General features: G+C 45.1%; 1 protein-coding gene and 1 long non-coding RNA gene across 2 annotated transcripts in view; one reads left to right on the forward strand and one right to left on the reverse strand.

Annotated features, from left to right (window-relative positions):
• SLC25A33 (solute carrier family 25 member 33) overlaps window positions 1-12,753 on the reverse strand; it is a 32,750-nt gene extending 19,997 nt beyond the window's left edge. The window contains exon 1 of the mRNA XM_045546201.1: window positions 12,465-12,753. Within this exon, the coding sequence (XP_045402157.1) occupies window positions 12,465-12,520 (56 nt within the window). The 5' untranslated portion in view covers window positions 12,521-12,753. The remainder of the gene's footprint in view (window positions 1-12,464) is intronic.
• Window positions 12,248-21,148, forward strand: LOC123634510. Its single transcript, XR_006733937.1, has 3 exons — window positions 12,248-12,276; window positions 19,820-19,922; window positions 21,127-21,148. It is a non-coding gene; the product is annotated as an uncharacterized LOC123634510 (long non-coding RNA).
• The last annotated feature ends 888 nt before the right edge of the window (window positions 21,149-22,036 follow it).

Consider the following 22,036-nt stretch of genomic DNA (forward strand, 5'->3'; position numbering starts at 1 on the left):
TCATACCATCTCTCTGTACCAAGGGATAATATTTTAACCAATTTCCTACTGTTGGACAGTCATGTCATTTGCAATTTCACTACCATACTGAAATGAATATTCTAGAACACCTCTTTGCACACTCAAACAAACTAGTTATTCAGATAATGCTACTATGTTGAAAATCAATGTTTACTACAACACAGGCTTTTATTAAAATCTGATTAATCTGAACTCCATTGAAAATTAAGCTAAAGCTTACTTTTTTTTAATTTCAGGATATTATGATGGTACAAACATTTTGGTTACATTTTATGTCTTTGCCTCACTCAAGCAAGGATTAGAGGCATGCCCTTCCCCTCTACAATGCTCACCTCGTCCATTAGTTGTGAGTTTACTGCCAATCCCCGCCCCCCCCGCCCCCCGCAACCCCCTAATCCATGGAGAATATTACTACCCTGTGAACACCATAGTGTTGATCAGTCAGTGCCAATTTGATGGAGAGTACATGTGGAGCCTATTCTTCCAATCTTGTGATACCTCACTTCGGATAATGGGCTCAAGCTCTATCCAGGAAAATATAAGAGGTGCTAGATCACTGTCATTTCTTATAATTGAGTAATATTCCATTGTATACATATACCAAATTTTAATAATCCACTCATGAAATCGAGGGGCACTTGGGTTGTTTCCACATCCTTGTAATAGTGAATTGTGCTGCCATAAACATTCAGGTGCAGATGTCTTTATCATTAAAGCTTACTTTCAAACAATGAAGTCCTTGGTTTCCTTCACTCACAACTAATCCATTCATCCTCTGTGCTTTCAGTGGTCATGCTGTCTCTCTGGAGCAGGGTTCCCAAGTCAGTCTTTTGAGTACTACCCTTTTGATGTGTTCATACAGAGATTACCTAAATTATTAATTGAATATTTTTCTTCAAGACAATTCACCTATTTATCCTTTGATGGGCTAGTTATAATTAACAATGTCATGGAACATCTCCATCCTCACCCATACCTCCTGGTGACACTGGTCTCACTCTGCGGCAAACATAGCTCTGCAATCTGAGTTCCTCAAGAGAAGGACCTGGGGCCTCACTCATCTTTGCATCCCTGGCATCAGAACTCAACAAGGAGAATGTCTTTTAAGGTATCTAAATATTTGAAAAAAGCATCTCTCACTAGCCTGCAGTTCCTTGACAAAGCTGTGAATTCATGCATTCTTGCACTTAGCTCAAGTGTGGCACCTGGCAGGCAACAGGTGGGTCAACAAAAATAATATAGCACCAGCATTTCTGACTGAGAAAAGTAACAACAGGAAATAAGGACAGGCCTTGGCACACATATAATGTTTATGTTAGCTTTCGTACTCCACTAGATCTAAGTGTTGGAAATCTGGAAATGAACCCAGCACTGAACACAGACTCTTAAGTAATGAATGAAATAAAACCCCCATGCAAGATTTTAAAATCAGGAGCCTACTAGTTCCATATAGCAAGTAATATCTGGATAACAGAACTGGAAGCTGTTTAAATAGCAGCACCACTGCCATTGATTGAATGGTTATTTAATGACAATAATTCAATCCTTCAGCGACCTGTGAGGGCTGATCGCAGTGGCTCACGCCTGTAAACCTAGCACTCTGGGAGGCCGAGGTGGGTGGATCGTTTGAGCTCAGGAGTTCGAGACCAGCCTGAGCAAGAGCAAGACCCTATCTCTCCTAAAAATAGAAAGAAATTATCTGGACAGCTAAAAATATATATAGAAAAATTAGCTGGGCATGGTGGCACATGCCTGTAGTCCCAGCTACTCGGGAGGCTGAGGCAGAAGGATTGCCTGAACCCAGGAGTTTGAGGTTGCTGTGAGCTAGGCTGACGCCACGACACTCTAGCCCAGGCAACAGAGTGAGACTCTGTCTCCAAAGGAAAAAAAAAAAAAAAAAACCTTTCTAACCTATGTCTATTCACAAATTACTCTTATCTATTATAACAACAACAACGTTTAAAAAGTACAACATTTTAAAATACTGGGAAACTTACCTGCTATAGAGTAAGAAAAAGACATATCTGAAATCTATTTATGTTCAAATAGCATAACTCCAAGTCACTGAAAAAAGAGCTTTTGGGTAAATTTTTTCATCAGAAAGTCAGTAAGTTCAAATACCATGCAGGTCAACCACCACTGCTTTGTCCTAAAGTCGGTCGCACTCATTACCCTGGCCAACTGTCATCCAAACCTATGCCCTGATCAAAGGATGACCGACAGGAAATATATGTATGTTTGTTCGAAAAAGCAAATGCCCTACTGACAGCTGGTGACCCCTTTGAGGGTGGCAGGCCACACTCATTATCACTGTCACTTTTTTGTATGTCGTACACTGTGACCACAGCAGAAGGGGGTGGTGGTGACAAAAAGGCCTGGACTTCTAAACCACTTACCAACTGGGTGAATTAGGGCATGCTAAGGCTCAGGTGCCTTGTCTAAAAGGTAGGGATCATGCCAGCCACATAGTATCGCAGCAAACAACCAAAAAATGGGGAAAACACTGCAAACCGAACACTACAGTATTATTATTAAAGTTACTACTCAGTAGGTAAGCCCCTCTTTACCTACTAGAAAAAAAAACCTTAGATGTGAAATGTCCAAAGGATATTTTTAAGTCATTAAGCTGTGTTGGACACATTCACTAAAATATTCTTAATTAGAGGAAAATAAGTTCTAATATTAAACTAAAATTTCCCAAGATTCTTCCTGAAATTTAGAACATTTCATTTTTCAAGTATCTTTCAGCTCAACTTTTCTCTTTCTTCATGAACCAACATATACAAGACATTCACCAATCTGAGATGATGCTATAAATATGAAATGCTGACTTATCTAGACTGACTTTCCAAATTTTTCCAAAATTATTTCATCATGTCAGATCCAAAGCATTTGCATTTAAGATTATGATAAATTGTATTCTTTGTAGAAAAAAAAAGTTCCTGTCACTTCTCAATACAAAGAATACTGTCATCCTGCCTCGTTCTTAACCCCAATCAACACAGTCTTGCTAAAGCCCTGTCTACGCCAACTCTAGTGTTAACTGAGCTTCTTGGGAGTCTCAGTTCAGAAGGGGCATAGATATTAGTCCCATGTCTGGTCCCCCATTCATCACTACCTTTTTGGCTGTTCTCTGAGTCCCTCTCTCCTTTCAATGACATCACAGGCAGATTCTCTAACTTCCCAGTAACTTGTAGTTTTACAAGTTCAGTCCCATTGAAAACGTCAAACTCAAATCTGATTCAAAACTTCCCTCCCTAACTGGGCGTAGCGACTCATGCCTGTAACTCCAGCACTTTGGGAAGCCAAGGTGGGAGGATCACTTGAGCCCAGGAGTTTGAGACCAGCCTGGGCAATATAGTGAGACCTCATCTCTAGAAAAAAATAAAAACAATTTCCCTCCATCACTGCCAGCTAGACAGTGGCTTAAGGGGACTTGCTCTGCTTTTTTACTTTTCTCTCTCTTACAGGATTCTCTGGGCTGGCAGACAGGGAGGGGAAAGGTGGCCTTCTATAATCAGTCCTTGTCTTGTTGTGGGTCTATGTGGCTGTGTGTTGTATCCAAGGCCTCAGCAAATGTTATGATTTCAGTGCAGACAGTGGTTAACCTACTACAAGCCCCAATAAGGGGAGCTCCCACATTGGTCCTACCAACAGTCCATCCCCAATTACCTTTCTGCCTTACTTGGCCCGGGGACTTGGCAGGTAGCCTTAGATGCCTTCTTTTCCTCTGGTCCGGTGCTCCTTGACACCAAGCCAACGAGGCCCACTATAGTATCCTTAATGCCCTCCAGGAGCCAACAAGATTGGCTCGAGGCACACACCAGTCCCTTCTCATCCTGCAGGCTTGGACTGACACAGCAGACTCCCACTTGCAGGAAGCATCTGGCCACAGAGCAAGCTACCAGTCTCCCAACCTCACAAGTTCCCTCAATCTACAGCCCAGACCCACCAGGGGCTGGGGACAGAGTGGGAGACAGTGACAGGAGAACCCTCTCTCAGCACTCTACATGAGATGCCACAACGATCTACTGGCATACAGAAGAAAAATAGTATAGAAAGAAATAAAATTTCATTGTATTTATAATCTCTACCATTTAATTTCTATTTTGTATGTTTTATAATATGTATAAAATTAATATGTGTAATATAATTATACATGGGGATATGCACAAACACTTTAATCATAGGGATATCTGATTAAAGTTTGAAGACCACTATTCCAGACCAGTGGTTATCAACTGGGGCAATTTTGTCTCCACCCTGTGACATATGGCAATGTTTGAAGACATTTTTGGCTGCTGAAATGTGGAAGGGGGGTTTACTAGCATTTACTGTGTAGAGGCCAGAGATGCTGCTAAACATCCTACAATACACAGGACAGCCCCTCTTCACAAAACAAATAATTATCCAACCCAGGTTGAGAAACCCTGCTCTAAGCCAATAAAATGGACAATACATCTGAAGGCAGTATAACCAATGTGGTGGACATCACTGGTTGCCTCCCCAGCATCCATTCCTCTCTTCCTCTTAACAAGATCCCAAATTTCTTGAACCATACTATTTGGATAGAATTGAACCCATTTCCAGTTTTAGTCCTGACTCACTTGAGCCTGTTAATATAACATCTACTTTGCCATGTTATCTGTTTAGGGATGGGCACATGATGCAGCCCAAGATACTCAGCATAATTTCCATGGAGGCAATGACTGGTTTAGGGCAATCGGTATGTGTTCAAATTGGTCCAGAGTTAAACCCAAGCCTTATTCAATGGTGGGAGAAACACAAGGAGCTGTTGGAAGCCATTTTGTGGCCATGCAGGGGCCGACCTTAAAATTAAGCACAGTTACTGGAAGGCAGAGCACAGACGGGTCCCATAGTGGCACTGTTATGCTGTTTAGATAAGCCCTATTCTGAAGCTTGTTCTCCCTCTACAATTCAGGTATATGTACCAATAATTAAGCCAGTTAGAAGTGAATTTTCTATTACTTAAAACTGAAAGCCTTCTAAATGAGCCTAATCAAAAAAATTTATTCCTGAAATTTTCAAGAAAGCTAAAGAGTTTTATAGTGTTATACATAATCTTCCAAAGAGCCATTAGGACTCAACGTTTGTAGCAAGCTATGGTTTTAACAGCTATGAAGCAACTTCCTAGATATTAATTTAATTTTGCCCCTACTGCTTTAGTCACTGATGCCAAAGTCCACAGAAAATTCTCTGTAGACTATTCCATTCAGAGCAAACATCTGAAGGATTTGTGTAGCAAAAAAGGCTATGAATAGTGGTTAAATTACCTGTCTAAGAGCAGTCACAAGAGACAGACTTTAAATCTATTTGCCTAGCTTACTAAAATATCTATTAACTGGATTTTTTCTGCACCTTTTTTACTGTGCATTCCTTTTTCTATAAAAATATGCTCCCTCCCCATTTCTCTACCTTCTCTCATTTTTCCTTTCCAGAATTGATGTCTGGTGTTAATTACATAAAGACATATTTAACCTTTTATCATTTTACCCACAGCCCTTGATTGTGGATTAGGCTCCTCTCCTCTAGCTGATGACAGCAGAGCAAAGGTAAAATATTACTGCTACAACACACACACTGGGTTTTTCTACTATCTGTGATCAGAGTTACAAAAAATTTTTAAATTACACACACGGATTTTTATCTTTCAACTCAGTTTCAAATCACAATGGCAATTGTTAAAACTAGATGTTTTCAACAAGAACCTGTTTCCTATACACACTCACACTAGGCACTAAAGCCAAGGTCAATGTGCAATTATTACAATTATTCCCAAGCAATGGTAAACTGGTTTCCACACTCACAGCTGCCCATATGTACAGAAAGGGTTCTACAATAAATGATACTGCCAGATACCCGGTAATCCTCCTAATCTTTGGAGTTTTGGGTAATTTCTCCTTTTCATCTGCTACCTCTATAGTAACCGCTTAAAAAACATTAGTTGCTTTTCTGTATACACTATAATCTTCTGTAAGGTTTTATTTGAATACCTGGCACACAGAGGAGCTCAGGATTGCAGAAGTGTTGTGAGGAGGGTCAGGCGGCTCGATGGAGAGCGGTGCTGTTTTAGGATAAGTTCCCTAATGGAGGCCATGGAGTGAGTGCCACTCAGGGTCGGAGAGCCACCAGCCCACCCAGTTTGGGGACTGTTATATCTGGCACAATTCGAGGTCACTGCTGTTGGCTGTTCTCAGCTCTCCTTCCGCCCCCGCCCAAGGAACCTCCTGGAATCTCCGCCATGGCATCCACTTCATCCAACCTCCAGGTATCACTACTCATCTCCTGCCCCCCGGGAGAGCTGGGGCCAGGGGAGGCATGGGAAGTGGGGTGCAGGGCAGGAAGGAGGGAGGAAGCTGCCCCGCCAAGCCGGTAGTAGAGTGGGCGCTTTCCAGCGGAAAGGTTGTTTCCGGCTCGCTCTGGGGGTCTCCCGAGCCACTGGCTTTGTGAGACTCTTGACTTGTTTGGGGCTTCCCCCCTTCAACAAGCCGAATTTGAGCGCAACTGGACAGATCTCTGCACTCAGTGTAACAAGAGAAAGGAAAGAATGTAATTTTTGCAAAGCACTGCTCCAGACCAGTTGAAGATAGGGTGGTCATAGTTTGTCTTAGTTTCTCAAGCTGATATAGCAAAGCCCTTCCTCCTACCGAGCTGTCAAGCAAGTAGAAATGAGAGAACAGCTCTGCAATCTGAGGTTAGAACCAACCTACATACTGTCTCCGTGAATTCACTGAACATGTGTGTTTATGTGCACTCTCCTGTGGCTCCCAAATTGTAGTATATAAGATCGTGGAATATTCTTAAACTCCTTTGTTGCTCCACTTCCCCACCCCCACCACAGTCAGCACAGTGTTTTGTACATAAATCATGGAATCCTAAGATTTTAGACTTAATTGTTAGTCCTCTGCAGAATGGAATTCATTGAGAGAAGAAATTTATATGATAGCGTCTCCCATCCCCAGAATGGATCTAGGGCATTGGTGGAGTTTAGAATGTAATGAGACTTACTCCCAGTCTATTTGATACAAAAGAGTACCCTGAAATACCTGTACTGAATCCTTGTCTTGGTCTTCTGGTAGTTTGTTGAATAGGCATTTACTGAGGGCGTGGTACAGGCAATGGAAGAACTCCTTATGGCAAGATAACTGATCCTGAAGAAAGACCACTCAAACTAGACCCATTTAAACAGACATCAAAATTTCACAAAAGAGTGGGAGGGGAGGCTTACTTGGGACTTTTCTCTCGAAAATTGACCCAAAAGATTATGAAGATAAATGCTTTATATCTTTCACAAACTCTCATAATTACAACAATGACTTATTTCCTCAAAGAACAAGTCACATATTGAAAAAAATGAATACCTGGCACAGGCTTAGGATATTTTGATTATGCAAATTCTGTATTCACTTGATTAAAGCAAAATAGTTTTTGATGTAGCTAATTCTTTAGATGCTATTTCCTATTTTCTATCTCATTTGGAAAGAAAATTTTAAATAGCACTCCAAATGAATAAAAAACTCTAGTTCTTTCTGAACCTGAAGAGAATCATATCTTTCACAAATAGACAAATCCAAAACAACATTACCTTATGCCAATACAGTTTCAATAAATCTTAATATGGAACCAAGTTCATAATTCACAAATAATCTGTACTTAGGATGTACCAGTAAAGAAAACAGACATGGTTCCTACTCTCACGAAGCGTAAATTTTAGCAGAAATTTTCATCCAAGTACCAATTTTTAGAAATGCGTGTCACATATAGGATGAAATCAAAGTCTATTTACATCCATAGCAGTATATTTATATAAGCCTTATACAAATTATGCACGCACTATACTTATCAAAATTTAAGCATTTCAAATAAGCCTTGCACCCTCTCTACATTGTTCCCCTAGAAAACAGGTTAACTTGCACCACCTCTGTACTCCCTAACACTTCAAAAGTAACCATTAGCTGATAAAAATTAAATGTATAGAGACAAGTACCCCAGTACCTCGCAAGAGCTGCCCATAAAACATGGGGAAATACTGAACTTTGAAAATATCTGTCGATTCTATAGTTTAATGCCTTAAAGACATACACACCACATTCCCATTAAAATACATTTTAAAGGCTAAGTGTATTTGATGACAAAACAAAACAAATGCCATAAAAATAAGACCCGAAGCATCTAATCCAGGCCATCAAGTTCTAAATGCAAGGACAGCTTAGTCCAGCTGTTTCAGGTGCTGGGGTAGATGTCCTAAATCACCACCCTGCTACGTTAAGCGCTTGCCCGACAGGTGAAGGCCATCACTAACACTGACCAGGCAACCAGAACCCCCAAGTTGTTTGACAGATAAAGTTTACAGGATTTTCCTCCAGAGCACATCTGGCCTCCGGCCGGGCGAGGTGGCTCACGCCTATAATCCTAGCACTCTGGGAGGCCAAGGCGGGTGGATCATTTGAGCTCAGGAGTTCGAGACCAGCCTGAGCAACAGCGAGACCCCATCTCTACTAAAAGTAGAAAGAAATCATATGGACAACTAAAAATATACAGACAAAATTAGCCAGGCATGGTGGTGCATGCCTGTAGTCCCAGCTACTCGGGAAGCTGAGGCAGGAGGATTGCTTGAGCCCAGGAATTTGAGGTTGCTGTGAGCTAGGCTGATGCTATGGCACTCTAGCCTGGGCAACAGAGTAAGACTCTGTCTCACAAAAAAAAAAAAAAAAAAAGCCACTTCAGAGCGTTTCAGTGTTTTTCTTGACAAAACGGTTTAAATAGTAGAAAAGGAATGACAGGTTTTATTTGTTATGTAGTAACAATAAAGTGTGCTTGAGTACTTTTTTGTTTTGACAATACCACCCAGGTTTTGGGGTGGGACAGAAGAAAGCAGAAATAGAAGAAACACTAAAGGTACTAAAAATTAACTTCAAATGAATGAGGTTCGCTCATGCAGAAGTAACTCACCCTAAGAGAAAGTTTATGAATGTGCTGCATGGGTACCAAAAGCCTTAAAAATGTTTTGACTCAGCAATTGTACTGGTTTATCCAAAGGAAACAAAGTACACATGTACACATAAGGATGTCCACTTATGTATAATGGCAAAAAAATGAGCAATGATAGGAGTTAGAAATTATATAGTCAGAATAAATTAGGCAGCCCTGTTGTAAATGACTCTGACATCCACTGAACTTGTCACTGGGCTTAGAAACGGAGTTGGAGGGCAGCAAGGATTGGCCAAAAAAAAAAAGAAAAAGAAACTGAGTTTGCCTTCTTCATTGCTATCTCCCCACAACCTAGGCATTGCATGGTAGACAAATAGGATCAGCTAATGATATATTCAGAGAATACACTACCACACTGCCATTAAAGCTCAATATATTACTAAGAAGAAAGCAATATAAAGAACATGAGCATGGCCAGGCGTGGTGGCTCATGCCTGTAATTCTAGCACCCTGGGAGGCTAAAGCGGGAGGATCCTTTGAGCTCAGAAGTTCAAAAAGCTGAGACCCCACTTTATCCGGGAGTGCTGGTGCATGCCTGAGCCAGAGCGAGACCCCGAGACCCCGTCTCTAAAAGAAAAGAAAAAAAATTATCTGGGAGTGCTGGTGCGCACCCATAGTCCCAGCTACTCAGAAGGATCACCAGAGCCCAGGAGTTCTGGGTTGCAATGAGCTATGATGATGCCACTGCACTCTACCAGGGGCAACAGAGTTAGACAGTCTCCAAAAAAGACCAAAAACAAACAAACAAAAAATACAAAATGTGCCTATTTTTTAAATGAATATGAAATTACACATTTCTTATTTGCATGCACAGAACCTCTCCTAAAGTGTTTATTTCTAGGTGTTGATTTGTGAGTGGTTTTTCCTCCCATTCTCTTCTCAAAGGACAACACACTGTATTAAAAATATGACTATTACAGGTTAATGCAGGAGTATTTTCCCTTTTGCAAAGAAGCCAAAAATTGTCTTAAAAAAAAAATCAAAGAAATTAAAAGACTGAGTTGTTTTGGTGTAGTTTTCATTTGCCAGGATCCAAAATTCATTTTCAATTATTCACATGACTATCATACCTGACAAAAATATTTGTTCAATATCATCAGTGATAGCAGTGAACGTGTTTGATATTACAGTTTCCAACAGCTGTTCAATAAACAAGAAAAATGTGACAGATTTTTAAAGGAGGGGGGAGCTGTGACTTCTTTTTAAAAAGCTTCTCAAAGGAAGCAAACTTAGTTTTCTGGAAAGACGCCAGCTTAACAACAGTAGAAACTAGTTACTTGGAGCAAAGCAACACTATTCCACTGAACTTGGTGGGACTACTGGGTTGACTAATTTTAGCTATTAATATATAATATATCCATTCCATACTCAGCTCCGTTCATGTTCTACCCTAAAGAAAACTGAAATAAAATATTTTAGGCTAGTGAGAATGGACCAAAATCCAATTAGTTACTCTGAAAATATCCTTTTGAAACTCCTGTTTTCTTTCTTTCTTTCTTTTTTTTTTGAGACAGAGTCTCACTCTGCTGCCCGGGCTAGAGTGCCATGGTGTCAGCCTAGCTCACAGCAACCTCAAACTCCTGGGCTCAAGCAATCCTTCTGCCTCAGCCTCCCGAGTAGCTGGGACTACAGGCATGTGCCACCATGCCCAGCTAATTTTTCTATATATATTTTTAGCTGTCCATATGATTTCTTTCTATTTTAGTAGAGACAGGGTCTCGCTCTTGCTCAGGCTGGTCTCGAACTCCTGAGCTCAAACAATCTGCCCGCCTTGGCCTCCCAGAGTGCTAGGATTACAGGCGTGAGCCACCGTGCCCGGCCCTGTTTTCTTTCTTTAATCCCAAGCTACTGCTACTGAAGGAACTGAAACTTGTTAAATACAATGCCTTCAGGCACTACCCTAATAAACTCCCCACATCTTAATCAATCCAGGCGAGCTGTGCTGGCCACTGCAGCTTTCCTCCCTCACCGGGTAAAAGGCTGGTGCTCCGGTAGAACAGGCAGCCAGAGGGCACTGTGAAGGGTGCACAAGGAGATTGTCCAAGACAGGGCCATCGATTCCGCAGTGAGCCCCAGCAGAGGCTGCTCCAGCATGTAACTCTCCCAGTTTGGAATACAGAGACTTTACTAAAAAGAGTAAGTCAAAATCACTGAAAACAAATTCATTTTTTAAAAAATTCTCCTTCTTGGCTTTAAAAATGTGTAGAATTTTAAAAATATGGCCAACTCATTTAAAATTCCCCAAAATGACAAATTTACATAAAGAGTGTCTTAATTTAAGAATGTTTCCCCCTTGTGTTACTCTCAAAGGAAATATCAACAGGGACACGGAGGAAGGGTTGAGAGGGAATGACAGGGAAGAGATGAATGAGACATTCTTCCTATCTATGAAGAACCACCAGTTTTTGGTTGGAGAAAGCAAGCCAGTGGCCGCCTACAATAAAACCACAAAGTTCAGGAATACTTTCATCACAATTATTGTGGAAGGTAAGTTTCTCAACCATTGTTTGCAGTAAGGGACATGTATCTAGGTAGCAGTCCCGACTGCAACTAGAATACTCAAATCAAGATGATAATCCAGGATAAATTCTATTTTTTTGCAAAACGTCCTACACTTAAAAATTGCTGTGCCAGACCCATCAGGTCCTCAAATGACTCCAAACACGTGCAAGACTCCAGAAGGACTCAAAGCCACTGGCTACGATAAAAGAAAAAAATTGCGAATACTCAATAACACTTTAACTTCTGTTTTCTGGGGGCGGGGGGAACAGCTGTATTCTTAACCCTACCACTGAAAAAAATTTAAGCTGCCTGACGAGCGAACTACATGCAGCTTTCAAAACAAGTCACATCGTACAAATTACGTGGTCTCTGGCGCTGGAAGCATCCACCAGCATTTCCACACACCTTCCTGACCTCACATTCTTCCGAGGTCCCTCTTTCAACAACCCCACGTGTTGCTGGCCAGCATCACCAGCACTTTCCAGGCCCTTACTTATGTCCAGCACCTGCGGCCCTTTCGACTGTCTGAATTGCCTCCCAGGCCACCCTGAGGAACCCCAGGGCCAAGGAGGAAGCGCACGGCCCGAGCCACAGAGGCCAGGCAGGACCGCCCCCGAGTGACACTTACATCAGCCACTAATTGTTCAAAAGGAGAGAAAGCTGGGGACGCCGAGAGGAGGAGGATGGGCGGCGGGAGCGCTACCAGCGCCGGGGAAAATCGCCCTGGGGGATGCGAACAGGGTAGGGGGAAAATGGAAGAGGCCCGACCCTTCCCCAAGCCCTCCCCACCGGCCCCGGACGACGGGACTTCCTCCTCCCCGGCGCCGGCGCCTCAGCCCCGGGGGGCCGGTCACCGGCGCGGGAGGCCGGGGAGGAGGCCGAGGGAATCGCGGGCGGCGGGGCGCGCGGGGCCGGCCCAGGGCGCTCACCCGCCGGCGAAGAGGTGAAGCAGCGTGTTCTCCTTCTGCTGAGTGCCGGTCGCCATGGCCGCGCCGGCTGCGCGGCCCGTTGCCGCCCGGTGCCCTGGGCGCCCGGCGGCTTGAGGGATGCGCGAGGTCGCCGGTTCCGCTCGCCCTGCTGCCCTCAGGCGGCCGCCGGCGCTGGCTCCATGCGCGCGCGGGCCCCAACGCCCGGCTCTGCTAGCCCGCTCCGCGCCCTCCGCGGCGTAGCCGCCGGCGCCTCACCGGCCTCTGCGTCGCGAGCCGGGCGGGGAGCTAGAGCCAGGCTCGCGGCCGTCACGTGGCGGGGGGGCCGGGCCGTGACGTCACCTGGCGCGCGCGGACGGGGCGGGGCGCGGCGGAGGGGTGGGCGCGGTCCCCGCGCGCCCATTGGCCGGGGGGGCGGGTGTGGGCGGGGCGACTGCGCAGCCCGGGGCGCGGCTCGCCCTGTGCGGATGGCTGGTGCGGGGGCTGGCCTAGGCCGGAGGCAGAGCGTGTGTGGTATGCAGTGAAAACCGGCTGTGGCTGCCTGGTCCTCGCTCAGGGGAAGGAGTCAGGCCTAGCAAAGCCCAGTCGAGGCCCTCCGCCTTACCCTTTTTTTTTTAAGACTTTACTTTGTGATATTTACGTGTGCAAAAAGGTATACAAATTACATGTTACATGTCACACCTCTGTACTCACCACCCAGCTTAGGGAAAAAACATGATCTAAACAGCCTAAACCCCAAGTGTACCAAATGGTCATTATATATATTTTTGATATTCCTGTGAATAGTATTATATGCTGCATGTATTTCGTGATATACTTCTTGGCCTATCTTTTCTGATGCTCTGCAATCCAGACTTAGATATCCAAACCGCTTCTCCATGTGTATATCCCTGGGTCACTGCCAAACTCAGCCTGGCATCTGTTAACCTCCAGGTCGCCCCCAAATGACGGCAAAGCCTTCTCTGGCCACCCTTGCAGCACAGTCTATCACATGACTCTATTGAATTAGGCTTTTGCAGTTACTTTGTTGGTTTATTTAAGTTGTCCTTCCCACCCTGCAATGCAAGCTGCAAGAGAGCAGGGACCTTGCTTCTTTTGTTCACCATTGTTCCTGACAGGGTACCTGCTATCTAGTAACGCCCAAGGAACTAATGAATAAATGTCCCAAACTGGACTTGTCATTCTTCCCGTCCACCAAATCTGCTTTGCCTGTCCTATTTCCTGTCCTGATGATGACATCACCTTCTGCACAGGCATCAATGCCAGAAGCTTCCCTGTTACCTTGGACTGTCTCTTGTTCTCTCTCTCTCTCTCTCTCTCAGTAGCCCATCACTCATCTGGCACTTTTAGCTCCTAAAATTCTCCCCAATCCATCTCCTTCTCCGTGTTCCCTCCACCGCTACTACAGATTTCAGGTCTTCATGTCTCTCATCTACTTTGTAGGAAAAATCTTCTACCTGATCTCACAGGCCACTCCTTCACCCCTTCAGTCTGTTATCCCAACTTTCATTTCCCTCCAGAGGCACTGGATATAAAACATATCAGCTGTTTGTCTTCTGTCTCCCAGAGCTGTGGGAAGCAGTGCCTTGGCCAGACCAAGCTGCTAGATGTCCTGTGTGTAAACACAGAGAGCTTAAGTAGCAGAGGAATTGTGTGCAAACACAGGAGCTAGCCAGCCAATCTTTATTTGATTGCTGGGGCTCTTTAAATAAAAACAACTCGTGGGAGCAGTCATGCAAATACAGCAATTACAATATTAAAGCTCTTGCCCCCAGGTCTAGAAGAAAGGGAAGCCCTGCTAGTGTTCAGGATGTATACCAAAAGAGAAGCAAGGAAGGAAAGATGAGGGGGAAGGTGAGTTTCTTAATGCTTCCTGGATCTACCAAATCCCTTGCTGTAGTTGCTTAGGAAGTCAGGTTCATGTTAGCTGAAGATGATTTATGAGGCAGAAGTAGAGCCAGAGGAGAGCGCTGCCAGGCTATTTGTTACCTGCTCCTCTCTGGGCAGGATTCTAAATCCTAGGAGATGCCATCCTTGGAGCACAGCCCTTCATCTGGGCTCCTCTCTCACAGAAGAATTTAAGGCTGGGACTCAGGCTCCTAACTCCAAGGTAGCACCTGGCCTCCTGCCTTCTTTTCCAAAGGGTTATCAGTCTGCTGCTGTGCTGGACACAAACAGGCCTCCCCGCCTCCTTGTCAATAGTAACAATTCCTTCAATTCCTTCACATTAGGGTTTTCCCAAGGTCTTTCATATATTATCTCATTGGATACTCAGAATGTTTGTTAGCCCTGTTGGTTTTGTTCCCTGTTGGATAAGCAGGATAGATTTGGCCAAGTCACATGGCTAGTTTTTGTGACTGATGCAAAGATCTTTCATGCCTTGAAGCCTTTGAACATACTGTTTCCCCTGACTAAGCTGACCCCTTTCCTCTGCTGGCCAGACTCCTTTGACACCACCTGAGGTCTTGGCTTCTCTGGGAAGCCTCCCTGTGCTTGTCTGGGGAAATCGGGCACGTCTCCTGTTCCCCACCCCGTGATTGCTGTGCCGTGTTGCTGCATCATATTGCAATGAGTGTTCATTCCCTGGCATACATGTTGGTGGGAGTGAAGATTGGGACATTGTCAGAGGGAACTCTGGAAATTTCTGTCAAAATGTGGAAATGCACACATCCTATGATCTAGCATTCTACTCTCTGATTCATTCATTCCACGCATATTTATTTATTTTTTATTTTTTTATATTTTGAGACAGAGTCTCACTGTTGCCCAGGCTAGAGTGCCGTGGCGTCAGCCTCGCTCACAGCAACCTCAAACTCCTGTGCTTAAGCAATCCTTCTGTCTCAGTCTCCCAAGTAGCTGGGACTACAGGCATGCGCCACCATGCCTGGCTAATTTTTTCTATATATATTTTTAGTTGTCCAGCTAATTTCTTTCTATTTTTAGTAGACATGGGGTCTCACTCTTGCTCAGGCTGGTTTTGAACTCCTGAGCTCAAACAATCCACCCGCCTTGGCCTCCCAGAGTGTTGGGATTACAGGCATGAGCCACCGTGCCCGGCCTGACACACATTTATTGAGCCTTTACTCTACTGAACGTGTTCTTGGTGGTATAGCAGAGATTCAAATGAATAAAAACTTTTAACAAAATATTGGTGATCAAATCCAACAATATAGAAAAAGGATAATACATCATGACCAAATGACATATGGAAGGTTTGTTTAACATTCAAAAATCAATTGTTATAATTTGGCATATTAAAATAATAAAGGAGAAAAACCAGATGATCACATCAATAGATGCAGAAAAGCATTTGACAAAACAGAATACCCAGCCAGGTGCAGTGGCTCACGCCTCTAATCCTAGCACTTTGGGAGGACCAGGCAAGAGGATCACTTGAGATCAGGAGTTTGAGACCAGCCTGAGCAAAAGTGAGATCCTGTCTCTACTAAAAATAGAAAAAATTAGCCAAGTGTGGTAATGACTTCAATGTTTCCAGTCTCAGCTATTCCGGAGGCTGAGGCAGGGGGATGGCTTGAGTTCAGGAGTTGAAGGTTGCAGTGAGCTATGATGATGCCACTACACTCCAGCCAGGGCAACAGAGCAAGACTCTGTCTCAAAAACAAAAACAAAAAACTGAATACCCCTTCAATACAAAAACTCTCAGCAAACTGAGAACAGGAGGGAAGTCCTGTCTGATAAAAGGCATCTACAACAAACCGACAACTAACATTGCACTCAGTGGTACACAACCAACTGCCTGTCCCCTAAAGATTTGCAACCATCCCCCTAATGTTTGCTCTTGCCACTTACTCAGCTTTGTACTAGAAATCCTAGTCAGCACAGAGAGGCAAGAAAAAGAAAGAAAAGATGTAAAGATTGGAAAGGAAGAATTGAAACTTGTCTTTAGTTACAGATGATGTAACTGTTTACTAGAAAATCTTAAGGAAGCTGTAACAATTGCTAGAATTAATTAGTGAATATACCAAAGTCATAGAAAACAAAGTCAATATACAAAAACAATTTTTTGCAGCTGCAATTTGAATACGAAATTTTTAAAATATCTATTTATAGCCAGGTACAGGCACACATCTGAAGTCCCAGCTATTGGGGAGGCTGAGGGGGGAGGATCACTTGAGCCCTAGAGCTCAGGTCCAGCCTGGGCAACATAGTGAGACCCCATCTCTAAAACAAAAAATATATAAACTTTTAAAAATTCTATTTACAGTAGCATCAATAAAACAAAGAAAGAGCCAGACATAAAAAAGTGCGTGATTTCATTTATATGAAATTCTAGAAAAGACAAAACTAATCTATAGTGACTGAGAACAAATCAACGGGCACCTGGAGCTGAGCATGGGAAGGGAATTGACTGCAAAGAAGCTGGAGGAAACTTCTTAGGTTGATGAAAATGTTTTATATCTTGATCAGGGTAATATATATGTGTGTATGTGTATATATATATATATACGTATATATATATCTCAAAAATCAGGATAAAACCCATTAAAAGTTACACTTAAAATGGGTGCATTTTCTTGCATGTAAATTATATTTCAGTAAAGTTGAACATAAAGTAAAAAAAGCAGGGCAGACTACATATGTGTACAACACGTCAGGTGTAGAGGCAGAGAAGTGCCCAGACCATTAGACAGAGCGATCCACTTAGGTGATCCTGGGTCCCGGACCTAGTGGGGTGAGAGAAGAGAAGCTTGTTTGGGCTTTTTTAATCATTCACATTTTGAAGGGCCTGAGGCTTCTTGCTGACCTGCTCCGGTTTCTTCTTGCCCTATCTGCTGGCTGGCAAACCTCTAATTGCTTCTTTAACCCTTGCTTTTCTGCAAAAGCTGTTGGCTGTTGGAAAAACATAGCCCACTCCCAAGAGTTTGGGTTTCATATCTTTGCAGGGAATTGTAAGAAGCATTCCAGTTTTGCAAAGAGCCCCGACGCCTGGGGCAGGGCAGCTTTCTCTCCTGCAGGCCTCACTTAGAAAGAGAGGAAGCTGCAAGGCCGATTTCTGCCTAGGGGCAGCAGGGGTGAGTACTGTGGTTTGGGGGCAAAGAACAAGAGCCCAGCAGGACACTAGTTTCCCTCTCGGCATTTCTCCTTAATGGATACGGCTGCAGCCAAGTTTCTAGCCACAGGCCTAATGAGACAGCGCTCTAGGTAATAATGAAAGGCCGCTGTCGTTCCAGCTCTGACAAGAAAAAGTCACTGCACATGAGTGTCAATCTCTGTGCCTGCCAGGTGGAACATATTTTTGCAAACTCTCTGTGAGCTCTTTGTCCCTGCCCACAGTTGCCCTGATCATTTCTTAGAAAGGAGGCACATTTGGTGCAGCATCAAGTCTAAGAGGCCTGGACTTGTATTCTCTTTCATTCCCTCTCTCCATGTACACAGGGTCTCTTTGTGTTGCCCCGGTTGGAGTGCAGTGGCGTCATCATAGCTCACTGCAACCTCAAACTCCTGGGCTTATGTGATCTTCCTGCCTCAGCCTCCCAAAGTGCTAGGATTACAAGCCACCTAGACCTGCCCGTTTCCAGTATATTTTATTTATTTGTTTATTTATTTATTTATTGAGACAGAGTCTGGCTCTGTTGCCCGGGCTAGAGTGCTGTGGTGTAGCTCTCAGCAACCTCAAACTCCTGGGCTCAAGCAATCCTCCTGCCTCAGCCTCCTGAGTAGCTGGGACTACAGGCATGCGCCACCATGCCCGGCTAATTTTTTCTATATATATTTTTAGTTGTCCAAATAATTTCTTTCTATTTTTAGTAGAGATGGGGGTCTCACTCTTGCTCAGGCTGGTCTCGAACTCCTGAGCTTGAGGTATCCTTCCGCCTCAGCCTCCCGAAGTGCTAAGATTACAGGCGCGAGCCACCCCGCCCGGCCCTCCAATATATTTTGAATAATGCTTGAAGTTTGGTGGACACTCAGTATGAATCAATGACACCTGTCATTGGACTGGCTGGCTGGACAGGCACTGCCAGGTGGACGATGGCCTTTTCCCTCTCTTCTCCTTCCCTCTCGCTCTTCCCTTTGTCCCAACTTCTGCAAGGCAGGAGAGCATAATGTTCTGTTGCCGAACTGCCAGGTTATATAACCTCTCCATGCCTCAGTTTCCTCACCTGTACAATGAGGCAAGTTATGGTACATACTGTAGAATGATGATCAATAGTAATTCTGCTGGCACTTCTGTGCCTAGCACTGTTCTAAGTCCTACTAGGACACTTTATGTGGGTCCTGTGATTATATCCCTATGTACTATGGCATGGAGACCTCAAACAGCAGACCCTGCTAGTAGTTGGAGAGCTGGGATTTGCATAGAGGGAATGCCTCGGCAGAGGGCAGAGGGCTTAACCATCTGGCTACACAGGCTCAGGCAGTAGCTGCCTGTGGTCAGCTCTGAAAACATAGTAGTTGTACCAGAATTCTCACCAACATCTAATTGTACCCATTGAAATGCACAAGAACTCAGGAGCAGGTGGGCTAGAGAGAAAGAGGTTAAGAACATGCATCATCCTAAAAGAAGGGAGAACTGTCATTTATTGAGCACCTGCTGTATGTCAAGTTGTACAGAAGATGTTGTAATCACAACCCCTAATCCAAAACCCAGGGTGTATTTCACAAGTCAGTTGTTCTGATGATTTTAGAGAAGTCAGACAGACAGAGCATATACTACATACATATTAAATGACACCCCCCCGGCCCAAGCAACATAATAGTTTGGAATAATCACACTGCACATTTAAAAACACCCTGTAGGCCGGGCGCAGTGGCTCATGCCTGTAATCCTAACACTCTGGGAGGCCTAGACGGGTGGATCGTTTGAGCTCAGGAGTTTGAAACCAGCCTAAGCAAGAGTGAGACCCCGTCTCTACTAAAAATAGAAAGAAAATTAGCTGGTCAACTAAAAAATATACAGAAAAAAAAATTAGCCGGGAATGGTGGCACATGCCTGTAGTCCCAGCTACTTGGGAGGCTGAGGCAGAAGGATTGCTTGAGCCCAGGAGTTTGAGGTTGCTGTGAGCTAGGCTGACAGCATGGCACTCTAGCCCGGGGAACAGAGTGAGACTCTGTCTCAAAAAAATAAAAAATAAAAAAATAAAAATAAAAACACCCTGTAAACAGCCTCAAGGGCAGGTAGGGTCAGGTGAGGTGAAGCCAGGTCAGGCTCTGTTACCGTGGGAGTTAACCTTCAGCTTTCAGGGCTTCGGGGGTTTTAGAATTGCGGCTTAGGGTGGTGGATCTGTGGTTCAAGAGCACCCCGTCCTTCAGCACTGACCATACGCCAGCACTTCACATACCTGAACTCACGTAAGCATCCCAACAAGCCACAACCTTTTATTATTCCCATTTCACAGATGGGCACTTGGAGCTTACACGAGGTTGAGTCGCCCAGTGTCAGGAGTTGAACCCAGCTCCCCCTGCCTGCAGAACGTGCGTAGCCCCGCGCTGGGGCAGAGGGTAAGCATTACCGCCCTAGCTCAGGCCATGTGGGTTCAAACCCCAGAACTCTGGGCAAGTCACTTAATCTCTCTAAGCGTCTATTTCCCCAACCATAAAGGGGAGGTGAATAATAACAGTCCCTGCCTCCCAGGGGTGTGGTAAGCATGACGGGAGGTAATTGTGCCTTGGACAGAGAAAGTCCCTAGTAAACATAAGCCCCGTCATTGTCCTGCTTTTGGCTGCCCAGCCTCAGTATGGGTTTAAGCCACATGGATCATGGGTGGGCAGCTGGCCCTCAGAAACGCCACTGGGCAAGAGAATTTGAGGACCCTCAGCACAAGAAGTGGGGCTCTGGGTTCTTGTCCTCAGAGTGTGGCCCTGAGTTGGGGAGAGGGTGTCCTCTCTGGATGCTGAGGAATGCTGGGCCATCCCACAGGGAGAAGCAGTGGGCGTCGGGACCCACAGCAGCTCCCAGCCACTGGGGGTGGGGTGGGGCAGAGCAGGAGACAGAGAGAGGGCGGACCCCACTTATTTATTTGTGCCTGCGTCAAATACTGGTTTGCCCCTCCTCTGTGGCAAGCCTGGGCTAGGTGTGGGGCATCCACAGCAGGTGAGCTCCGCAGGGCCCTTTAGTCCTTGACAAGGGAAATGTAACAAGCCCTAAAAGGCTTGGGGGCCAGGCTGGGGGGCCTGGTGCAATGGGAGGCTTTCTGGGGAGGCTCAGGGAGGGCTTCCCTGAGGAAGGGGTACCTGAGGATGGACTGGGAATGAGCCAGGCTAACAGAGGGCTGGGGGAATGGTTCAGGGCAGAGGAGCCCCAGGGTCACAGGGCCTGGAGCCTGGAGAGAAAGGCTGATGGGAATCAGCTGGGGAGTGGCAGGGACAGAGGGCAACGAGGAGGACAAGGTCAGGCCAGGAAGGCCAGTAAGTTGTCCTTGATCCCAAGGGCAATGGGAAGCCACTGAAGGGTTTCTGAAAGGGTAGTGGTATGACCTGAGATGACTTTTCTGTTTGTTTGTTTTTGTTTTTTTGAGAGAATGTCTGGCTCTGTCACCCACGCTGGAGTGTTGTGGCACAATCATAGCTCACTGCAGCCTCAAACTCTTGGGCTCAAGCCATCCTCCTGCCTCAGCCTCCCGAGTAGCTGAGACTATAGGCACACCACCACGCCCCGCTAGTGTTTCTATTTTTTGTAGTGACAGGGTCTCACTCTGTCCCCCAGGCTGGAATGCAGTGGTAGGAACACAGCTCACTGCAGCCTTGAGCTCTTGCCCTCAAGTGATCCCCCTGCCTCAGCCTCCCAAAATGCAGGGACTACAGGTATGAGTCACCACGCCCAGACTGAGATAACTTTCGAAGGAGATTCTGCTGCTGTGGGAACAAAGAACTGGCTGGCGAAGTTTAGAATCGGGAGATCAAGGCAGAGGACGTTTGGATGGTGCAGGCAAGAAAGGGTGGTGGCCTAGAGCATGGCTTTGGGGGCGGAGGGAAGGGGATGGACTGTACATTTATTTAGGAGGAGAACTCCAAATGACAAAGCTGGGTGAGGGCTGGGCTGGAGCCTGCGACCCCTGCAGCAGACAGCTGGCTTGTGGGCATGGATGAGGCACCTGTTAAAAGAAAATTGAAGTCTCAGGGCCAAGGCCTCAAAGCCTTATGCAAAAGAGAAGGTAAAAGCCTCAGGCACCTGGGAGGAACAGGCCCCACAGGTCATTCTTTAAGGTAATTCCTTGCTAACCTCCGTAAGCAAGGATATGCAGGTTATACCTCTGTCTAGCACCTAAAACTAAAGCCTATTCGAATGAATTACAAGTTTGTTTTACAGGTAACAAAACTGGAGACAGGACAGAATCAGACATTCTTCCCCCTACCCAGGGATAGCTACATAATTGATGCTTCCTCACTCCCTTATTTTATGTAAAATGTAGATTTCCTGGGCCTGGCAAGAACATAACCACTACCTCGTCCACCCCTCTCTCCCCTGCCCTTTTCCTTCTCTCTGGATGCCTTTAAAATGCTGAAGTTTCCAACCTCCCCTTGGAAAAACAGCCACAGCTTGTCTGCAGTTTGTGTTTTTCCCAGGCGCGTCCTCAAAATCTTGAGAATTTTTCCTCATTTATTTGGGTCGACAC

The sequence above is a fragment of the Lemur catta genome, chromosome 3 (assembly GCF_020740605.2).
Source record: "Lemur catta isolate mLemCat1 chromosome 3, mLemCat1.pri, whole genome shotgun sequence".
NCBI classification, from domain to species: domain Eukaryota; kingdom Metazoa; phylum Chordata; class Mammalia; order Primates; family Lemuridae; genus Lemur; species Lemur catta.